Below are 10,601 nucleotides of genomic sequence, written 5' to 3' on the forward strand. Positions count from 1 at the left end.
TAGAAAACAAGAAGATTTCTGCAGAAGAGGGTCGTGGTCCATGGATAAATTTGTAGCCATGGGCTGTTCTCACTTACCTACAGTGACATTGACATGTCATACAAGTCTCTCTCTCAATGTTAGAACAACAGCTAGTTTGCTTTTGGGGTATGAAAAATGGAACTCACATTCTTCAAATTGTTTTCTTTTTTCTTTCCACCACCACCTCTCTCCCTTCTCCCTTCCTCTCTCCTTCCCTTCCTTTTTTTCTTCCCCAAGGTGTGAGGGTTTGATGAGCTCGGCCAGGACAGGATCACGCAAAACCTGTTACACAGTGGGTGATGCATCTAAGCTTTAGGGAGGCCATTTTCAAGTTCAGATATCCTCCCAGGGTTCCAAGAAATCTCTTCTTTAGCATGGCTAGTAAATAACTTCTTCTGGAAGTGAGTAAGACTAAAATGAAGCCCGATGGGTGTGATTTTGATTCTCTGTGGAACACCTTAGCACTCCATCCAGTCCTGGCTGTCTATAAATCATTTCAGGTGCTAAGGTTAGCAGTCAGCTGAGCTGGAAGCAAATAGATATATAGGATTGACCTTGTCCTTGTACAGTTGTTAACCTAGAAACTTTCTCCTAGCTGTCTGTCCAACTCCTAAGGTTGACAATGAAACTGATTTTCTGCTTCCTGTTATTTTGTGTGTTTTTGTGCTAACTTGGTAACTTCTAGAAACTCACCTGTTTCTTGCGAAAGTTAAAACTAAGATTTTTAGAATGAAAACTGTAAACCAAATAAACTCTTTGATGCAGCATTTTCTCAGGTACTGTGCAATAACATTATTGTTTTATTTTTTTTCTTAGTTGAATATAGGCGTCCATTTTCTGGTTTAGCATTATTTCTACAGATACTGTTCTTTGTAAATCGTTAACACTGCTTCAGCTGAAATGTGTGTGCACGCCTCGCTTCTTGTCCTGAACAGCCTTTCTCCAGGCAGAGTTGGTGAGCTGCGTGGTTGAAACTCATTGTTGTTACTTTAGGTGCTGCCTTGCGATGCTGAGTCTCCATTTGCCTTGATTAAGGTAGAAACAGCCTATGGCTTGGATGACTTACATTTCAAGTTGGTTTGAGCAAGATGATTGGTATGAAGGACTGCAAAGAGTAAGCGATATTTATGTTGTAGTTATAATTTTATGTTTTTTTTTCCTGTTTTATTTCTCATGCAATTGTATTGTATTACTGCGCCATTTTCATTGTGGACAATTTTGCATTGCAAAAGTTTGAGTCAAGTAAGATACTTATTTGATAGATTTAAAAGCAGAGGTAAGAATATGATATATGCGAATAGTCCTAATTACCTATACATTGAAGAAAAGGCATTTTTCTATCCTGGTTTAAGATGAATTCATAGTGTTTTCAGATTGTCTTTAGGCTTAAATATAAAGTGGGGCAAAAATAGGTTTACAGTTGTTCATATGGAAAATAAAACAATAGTAAATAATAATACAAGAATTCTGTGTTTCGCATACTCATAACTGTAAACAGACTTTTGACCGACCCTGTATAAACTAGAATTCTTTCTAATGAGATTAATATATAAAAATAGCAATAATTTCAGTGAAATAATTTTTCATAAAGAAATGCATTCAATGAATAGATGCGTTTAATAATACTATCTATATATCTCTCTATATAAAAGCCTACGCGACCATTCAACTGTTCCACTGGTAGCTATGACATGCACTGACCGCCAGGGGGCAGATGCTCAACGCACAGGCACGGAAACATGGAACAGACTGATGAATCTCAGAGGGAAGCGGGGAGTGGGGAGTGGGGAGGGCAGGAAGAGATTAACCAAAGATCTTATATGCATACTAGAGATCTGGTGCATGGATTCGTGCATCTGTGGAGTCCCTTGGCATATCCGGTGGAGATCGGGCCCAAACCGGCAATCCATCGCCTCCTGCCGCTCCTGCCTGCCATTCCTGCTCATCCCAGCCCGGCTGCTCCTGCCGCCGCCGCTGCTCGATAGGCTCGCTGCTGCTCTGCTGTGGTTCCGGGCTGCGGCCAGCCGTGAGCCCTGCGTCTGGTGCCCGTTGGTCAGCTGAGTGGCGCTCCAGCTATGGGAGCGCGCTGACCACCAGTGGTCAGCTCTTGCGTTGAGCGTCTGCCCCCTGGTGGTCAGTGCACATCATAGCGACTAGTTGACCAGTTGTTCAGTCGCTTAGGCTTCTATATATATAGACTAGAGGCCCAGGGTCCCTTGGCCTAGCCTGTGGGGATTGGACTGAAACCGGCCCAGTTCATGGATTTGTGCACTGGTGGGGTCTCTCGACCTGGCCAGCAGGGATCAGGCCAAAACTGGCAGTCTGACATCCCCCAAGAGGTCCTGGATTGCGAGAGGGTGCAGGCCAGGCTGAGGGGATTTGTGCACCGGGCTTCTAGTAATATTATAAAAGGAAATGTAAATAATTTTCTTAGGTAGTGGGCTATGTTACATTTGATAGATTATTAGGCAATTATGTTCCAAAAGGCTTTGCATTGTTACTATGGCAACTTTGGCATAGTATTTTTGAAAATAACTATTTGGATATATTATTGCAATAGTACAAAACTGCTCTTTAAAAATGCACCTTATCAAAATGGATTTGTTTAGAATAACATATGATTTCTCTTAGACTTTTTACCCTTTTAATGGATGAATTATAAATTATTCAAATGAAGGCAATTAGTGGATTTTTTTTCATTAATGAGTGGAACATCTTCCTGTAGTTTCCCAGCTTCCCCGTTGCCGCTGGAGGACAGGTGCTACTGAGATGTGCACCACTGAATGTTCCTTCCTCCTCACTTCTTCAGTTTCCCATTCTTATCATCTTCATCAGAGATATTTTCTCACTATTTCAGTTCATTTTATAATATATTTTTTATTGTTGATAGTATTACAGATACCTTCCATTTCCTTCCTTTTACCCCCTCATCACAGACCCTACCTCACACCCCCAGGTCTTCACTGCCCTATTGCCCGTGTTGATGGGCTATGCATATAAGGATATAAGTTCTTTGGTTTATTTCTCCTCGTTTGGCTTAATTATCTCTCTCATTGTAAATCCTCAGCAGTTTAAAGCCTCTTGCCTACTTTTTAGAATTTTTTTCTTCAGCTGTGAACCAAATTGGTAAACAGTCCTGGAGCCAGTTAATACCTGACTCTGGAGAAAATCCCTCATACTGTGAATCCTGAGCCTTCTGCAGGATTGAGCTTGAGAATTCTAGTCCTACCCGTAAATGATAAAATGTTTCAGCTTATGAGTTTAAAATAACAGCACTCCAATCCCCCCGGACACACGCGCACATGCGCACATGCACACACACACACACACACACGCACGCACACACACTCTGCAGTGTCAGCATTCTTTATTATGTATCATGTCCATGCGTTTTAAATGTAGTAAGTGCATTTCTGATGTTGGAACAAAAGGCTTAGTTTCCAGTGTCGTCCATATTTCCTCATTGGGAGGGGACACGGATGGTCATCTACTTTGGGGAAAAGGGTGTCTGAGGCCAAGAAACAAATGCTTTTTACTAAAATCATGTTTTCCCTTATAGTGCCTCTGGGGCAGCTCATGGAGAGTGTGAGGATTCAAGTCCCTCCTCCCACCCTCTGCTCCAGTCTGCCCTTTGCTGACACCACTGGCCTTTATAGATGAGTTCCTGGTTCTGAGACATTCCATAATAGTAGCTGTTGTAGGCATAGTGTGACCCTAAAATTACCATATTGTCTTCATGAGCGTGAGCTTCTTCTGGCTCAGGTTTTGATCAGCTCTTACACAGGCTTAGACAAGGAAGAAAGATTCTACCCTAAATAATGAAAATGGGCACATGAGTGTTGACTTTTATGTTCTCCAAAAATCCAGCCTGTTACTTTTCAGGTGATGTGTATGTGCATTTATACCCTATACTAGAGGCCCGATGCACGAAGATTCGTGCAAGAATGGGCCTTCCTTCTCCTGTCTGCTGGCACCGCCTTCGCTCGGGCCGGAGTGCCTTTCCTCCTTCGCTCCAGCCCAGAGCCGCCTTTCTGCCTTCACTCCAGCCTGGAGCTGCCCAGAGGCCTGGAGCAGCAGCTGGGGTAGTGCGGAACACCTGCGTCGTCACCATGGCAACGACATAAGCGTCCCGCCCCACACCCAGCTGCTCGGCACCTGCGTATGCAAAATAACCCGCCATCTTTATTGGGTTAATTTGCATACTCACTCCTGATTGGCTGTTGGCTGTCGTGAAGGTACGGTCAATTTGCATCTTTCTCTTTTATTAGTGGAGATAATCAGCATTCAGCATGGCAGACTTTGTCAGTAGGTTATGTTTTAAATATTCACAAGATGGATTTTTGAGTTAAAAATTGTAATGGAGATATGTAGTGTTTGAAAACTCACATACAGGTGTGTGTTTGATCTTTAGAGCACCAAATTGGCCTTTTACACATTGATGGAATTCTTGTTTATGGCATATGTACATACTTCTACCTTCTCACAGACACATATATAAACTTGATTTTAACTTAGTTGTAAAATTTAATTTTTGTCAGGGTTACAACTATATAGCTGTATTTTAAATTTTATTGTGATCATTTCATTTCATAATACTCTTGCATTTTCAAAAGTGAGCTCTCATCCTATATAATAAAAGCTCAGCAACCAAAATGGCAGTACGACCAGAGACCAGAATGACCACGGCCCCTCACCCCAGCTGGCAGCCCCCCAGTGAGTGGTTAGGGGTGATCAGGCAAGCAGGCGAGCAGTTAGGGGTAATCAGGGAGTCAGGCAGAGTGGTTAGGGGCGATCAGACAGGGAGAGGTGGTTAGGGGTGATCAGGCAGGCGAGTGGTTAGAGGCGATCAGGGAGGCAGAGGCAGTTAGGGGCAATCTGACAGGCAGGTGAGTGGTTGGGGCAATCACGAAGGCAGAGGGGTTAGGGGCGATCAGGCAGGCAGGTGAGCAGTTAGGGGCCAGTGGTCCCAGATTGTGAGAGGGGTGTCCGACTGCCGGTTTAGGCCCAATCTGCAGGTGGGATCGGGCCTAAACCAGCAGTCGGACATCCCCCAAGGGGTCCCGGATTTCGAGAGGGTGCAGGCTGGGCTGAATTTCATGCACCAGGCCTCTAGTAGTATATAAATGTAATGACAATATACTCATCACTTTCGTTGTATTTTGTACACTTACTGTGCAAAGCATCTTCACTGCAGTTACAGTGTATGTGTGTGAGAGAGTGTGTGTGAGAGTATGTGGCTGTGTGAAAGTGTGTGTGTGAGTGTTGTGTGTGTCAGTATGTGAGTGTGTGTGTGAATATGTGTCTGAGTGTGTGTGAGTGTTGTGTGTGTGTGAGTGTATGTGAGTGTGTGTGAAGGTGTGTGTGAGTGGATGTGTAAGTGTGTGTGTGAAGGTGTGTGTATGTGTGTGAGTGTGTGAGTATATGTGTGTGAATGTGTGTGAGTGTGTGTGAATGTATGTGAGTGTATGTGAAGGTGTGTATGAATGGATGTGTGAGTGTGTGTGTGAGTGGATGTGTGAGTGTGTATGTGTGAGTGTATGTGAGTGTGTGTGAAGGTGTGTATGAATGGATGTGTGTGTGAGTGAGTGTGTGTGAATGTATGTGAGTGTGTGTGTGTGTGAATGTATGTGAGTGAGTGTGTGTGTGTGTGTGTGTTTGAAACTAAAATTGTCCGCAGGCTGGAAAAATAAACACCTTCCCTCTGCAGGGCTGTGGTTGCCAGGCTACTGACACTGGCACGTGCACGCGGTGCAGGGAGCTCCGGCATTCTTCCTCCCAGAGCCTGTCTCCATCTGCGATAGCCGTGAGCTGCACTGCCTGGTGCCTCATCTTTAAAGCGCACGCGTTGTTTCTGGGCCAGAAAGATGATATGTTCTGAAGCAACAAACCTTTAGAATAGACGTGGGATTCCTTAAATTGTTCAAATAAAAAATGAAACATGTTATAGAATAAAGATAAACAAGGATACAATATTTATTTGAAGCACATAGTTACCCGCCACCTAATTCTAAGTCCACTTACTTGCCTAGATATGTGACATTCTACAGGATTCGCATTTAAAATGCAGATGCATGTTTTGAAATGGACCACAGCTGAGCAGGTCTGCTTCCAGAAATGCGGATCCATTCTCTGTGGACCAACCCATGCTGACCACAGAGATGACAGAAGCTTTATCTCCTCAGAAACTCTAGGCATCACTTCATAAAGGCTATATAGTATTATGTGCCAAATATACTAGTATCTTATAATAATACTGTTGAAAAATAATCTGGAAGTTTCAAATATTACCAGATTAAATACATAGCTCAGATTTATAAATATCATAGTATTCATATTTAATAATAAATGATTTTTAAATATTTCATTCAAAATGTTCGATTTTTAAAATAAAATGCCATTTTGTTTTGTCCTATGTAGTATTTTCATGGCTGGTGTGGACGAGTTATTCAACTCTGAGTTTAGGAAGGACATAAGTTGGTGGACCCCGAGATTTAAAGGGCATACAAATTATATGACAAAATCGAAATGTTTATATTATCTAAACATGAAAGTTAAAAAGTAGCAAATCAGGATACACTAATAGTTAAAGTAAAAATATATTGGCATTGCCCTAACCGGTTTGGCTCAGTGGATAGAGCGTCGGCCTGCAGACTCAAGGGTCCCAGGTTCGATTCCGGTTGAGGGCATGTCCCTGGGTTGCAGGCACATACCCAGTGGATGGTGTGCAGGAGGCAGCTGATCGATGTTTCTCTCTCATCGATGTTTCTAACTCTCTATCCCTCTCTCTTCCTCTCTGTAAAAAATCAATAAAATATATTTTAAAAAATATATATTGGCATGGATTTCAGAGTAATTTTCTTGTTTTTAACACAAAAATGGAGCTGAGGGACTTCTAGTTTCTAGTCAGGCAAGTAAGGAGCTTAGAAGTCCTCAGTTGGATCTGAAACAATAAAACCTGAAGGAACAGAAAATGGACAACGCTTCTCAGATCCATGAGAGAAGTGAGGTCACAGGACACACTGCTGCCCCCACACCCGGAGCCACAGACAGACAGACAGACACAGAGGATCCCAGTGCGGCCACATACACAGTTTAGAGTCAGCGGCCTCGGCTTCCGTCGGCCCCTCTTCGCAATGAACAACATTGCCGTGCAGCCTGTAGATCTCCCTGTGTAACTCACGTCGTTTTTGTAAGAATATAGAACCTGTGTAAAAATGTTGAAGTTCTATGACAAATGCCCTATTCCTCCGGATATTGGCTCATTGTTTTACATTTGAATTTGATGCCTTGAATGAATTGCCCCTTTTTACATTTGGCAATTTGTACATTTTACATAAAAATGTATTTTTATTTCACATAAAAATCTGTATATTTCTGCCCAGCCGGCGTGGCTCAGTGGTTGAACGCTGATCTATGAACCAGGAGGTCACAGTTCAATTCCAGGTCATATTTTACATAAAAATCTGTATATTTCTGCCCAGCCAGCATGGCTCAGTGGTTGAATGCTGATCTATAAACCAGGAGGTCACTGATCAATTCCAGGTCAGGACACATGTCCGGTTTGTGGGCTCCATCCCCAGTAGGGGGCATGCAGGAGGCAGCCGATGCATTATTCTCTCTCATCATTGATGTTTCTCTCTCTCTCCCTCTCCCTTCCTCTCTGAAATCAATAAAAATGTATACAAAATATCTATATATTTCTGTCTGGGAAGCCCCATGCGTCTGGCACCAGGCAGGGCCTCCCCCAGGGGTCTCGGAGCCCTGCAGGCAGGCTGTGCACCCTCTGCTCCATGCAAGACCCCGTCACTCCCCTGTGCTTCCCAGCCCTTGGCCCAGTGTCCCCTGTCACTCAGCACTTTACAGTCTCCTGCTTCCCTAATTTACATGGCCTGCCTTGATGTCCATAGACATCTGCAGATTTAAACTCCTGTTCTCTGAAACAGTACATTGAGATTGATGGCAATCATAGAACATTTGTTCAGGGCACAGAGACAAGGATTGAGGAAGACAGTTATAGACAATGAAGAGGAAGGTTGTTTCGGGATGACAGTAACCGACCTTCCTCCCTGTTTGTTTCCAAGGCCAGCATGTCCCGGGTGAGGCAGGTGGGGCTGCTGGCCGCCGGGTGTCAGCCCTGGAACAAGGACGTGTGCGCTGCCAGCGGGGACAGGTTTGCCTACTGCGCCACCCTGGCCATCTACGTCTACCAGGTAAATAATCCCGCCTCTCCCCGACTTTTCCTTTCATCAGGTGCGATGACCATTTAAGCAATGACTGTCTTCCCCATCGTTCAACTCTCATGTTATCGTGCACTCTGGCATTCAGCAGATACTCACTAAATGTTTTCTAAATGATTTTTTTTTTAATCTTGAAACACCAACACATTTCAGTTAAACGTGAAAAAAAAAATGTTGCTTTATTCTGAAGTAAAATTCCTTTTAATTACTAATAGTGTTGTCGTCTATTGAAAATGTTGGAAATAATAGTGTTAATCTAGACAGGAATGAGTTTCCCACAGTAGCGAGTAAGGTTTTGTAGAGTTCATTTCTCGAGTGTGTGGCAGTATCAGCATGCCACTGGAGGCCCAGGCCGATCGGCTCAGCTGGTTGGAGCTTCGTCTGAAACACCAGGGTTCAGGGTTCAGTCCCCAGTCAGGGCACATACATGAATCAACCAGTGGATGCATGAATAAGGGGAACGAGTCAGTAAAAAATGCAGTTCCCATAGAACTCACAGTTCTCCACTTCCATCCCCCATATGGAAGACGGCAGCAAGCTCAATGTGTACAGATATCAGATCAGCATATTGTATACCTGAAGCGAATATAATGTTAAATGTGCATTATATATCAATTTTAAAGGTTAAAGAAAGTCACGGGACAGTTTCTGGGAAGCAGCGTGAAGTTATTTTGATACCTTGGTCAGAAAACAGGTCTCTGAAGAGGTGTTTTGAACTGGGACTTGGACAGGGGAAGGAACACCTGTGGACAAATGGGGGGAGGGCGTCATTGGCCCAGGGGACTGCAGGCACAGGCCCTCCAGCAGGAATGGTTTGGCTGTAGTGGAGAAACAAGGTCAGAGTGGACTAGGAAGAAAATGAAGCCAGATGATACTGGCCAATAGCAGAGGCTCCCGAGGTAGGGTGTTCAGGGTCATGTTAGCAGTCAGGATTTACTGTGACTGCATGGTTAAACAGAGATTGGGATAATAAGTCACTAACATAACAATGACTAGTAAAACCCTGAATAACAATGTGAAAAGTTCATTGCATGTTAAAGGACGAAACAATAAAATGACATAATATAATCCCAAATATGTTAACAATGATAAAAAGATCAATTGGCTCACTAATGAATGGCACATTTACGAAAGGAAATGGGAAAATGAGGCAATTCCTTTTGCCCACTTACATATAAGAACACAGTATAATGCCCCTCCAGAAAGCAAGGATATACAATAGGGTCATTGCTTGGCAGACTATGGACATCTTACTAATGTAATAATAATGAGAGTTGGTTTATTTAACCTAAATGTTTTTATTCAAATATAAGTGAAACATTGCAGTAAAAATATTTTGAGATGAAGAGTGTTTTCCTCATAGATTTAGCTATAAAAATATGATAAAAATGCAATTATGTGTATTTAAATGTACATCATTTATTTTTACTCGTTTTTAAAATCGATACGTTTCATTTCAATTCTCTCATATTTTTTCAAAATAGTTTCTGTCAGCTGATCAAATATACCCGAAAGTAGACCAAGGCTTGAAATGTGTTCATATTTTGTTATTAGAGGTATGCTAATGTTCATCGAGGTAGCTTGTGGAAATGTGATTAATGGAAAGTGTACGATCTAAAAAGAAGCACTGAAATGTTTTATTTATGTATTTTTTTTAGTTGGATCACCGTTATAATGAATTTAAACTCCACGCAATTATGTCTGAACACAAAAAAACTATCACAGCTATCTCTTGGTGTCCACATAACCCCGATCTCTTTGCAAGTGGCAGTTCCGATAACTTAGTGATCATTTGGAATGTGGCAGAACAAAAAGTCATTGCTAAACTCAACAATACAAAAGGTATCTTTGGAACGGGGATGTATTTTATGGAATGAAACATTTGTATTTTGATGAACAGAATATTTTATTTCAGTTAGCTCAGGTTTTCAAGTAGCCCAGCTCTCTCCTGGTAACCTGCACAAGAAATACAGTGCACGTCCTGGCTCATGATTGTGTGTGTGCGTGTGTGCCAAATGGAAACAGAATTCCATGAAAAATTATACTCAGTACACCGAACAATCAGAAACAGTAAATACCAAGTCATTTTGTTAGTATTTAAATAAAACACAAACATTTTCAAAACTCAGGGTGTGGCAAAAGTAGTTTACAGTTGTTCGTACCTAAAATAATACAATAATCTACACTAATAAAAGAGAAACATGGTAATTAGCGTACGACCACTACCCTTTTCATTGGCTAATCAGTGAGTATATGCAAATTAACTGTCAGCCAAGATGGCGGCCGGCAGCCAGGCACTGAAGCGAGCACGAGGCTTGCTTGCTGCAGACTCCAACGTTCCCC

At 42.5% G+C, this 10,601-nt stretch overlaps 1 protein-coding gene across 1 annotated transcript in view; it reads left to right on the forward strand.

Moving 5' to 3' along the window:
• The first annotated feature begins 411 nt into the window (after positions 1 to 411).
• The window catches only part of WDR17 (WD repeat domain 17), a 66,643-nt gene continuing 56,453 nt past the window's right edge, over positions 412 to 10,601 (forward strand). Inside the window, exons 1-4 of the mRNA XM_014547758.1 lie at positions 412 to 422; positions 1,015 to 1,135; positions 8,103 to 8,231; positions 9,917 to 10,100. Of these exons, the coding sequence (XP_014403244.1) occupies positions 1,070 to 1,135; positions 8,103 to 8,231; positions 9,917 to 10,100 (379 nt within the window). The 5' untranslated portion in view covers positions 412 to 422; positions 1,015 to 1,069. The remainder of the gene's footprint in view (positions 423 to 1,014; positions 1,136 to 8,102; positions 8,232 to 9,916; positions 10,101 to 10,601) is intronic.

This window comes from Myotis brandtii, unplaced genomic scaffold (assembly GCF_000412655.1).
Source record: "Myotis brandtii unplaced genomic scaffold, ASM41265v1 scaffold484, whole genome shotgun sequence".
Lineage (NCBI taxonomy): Eukaryota > Metazoa > Chordata > Mammalia > Chiroptera > Vespertilionidae > Myotis > Myotis brandtii.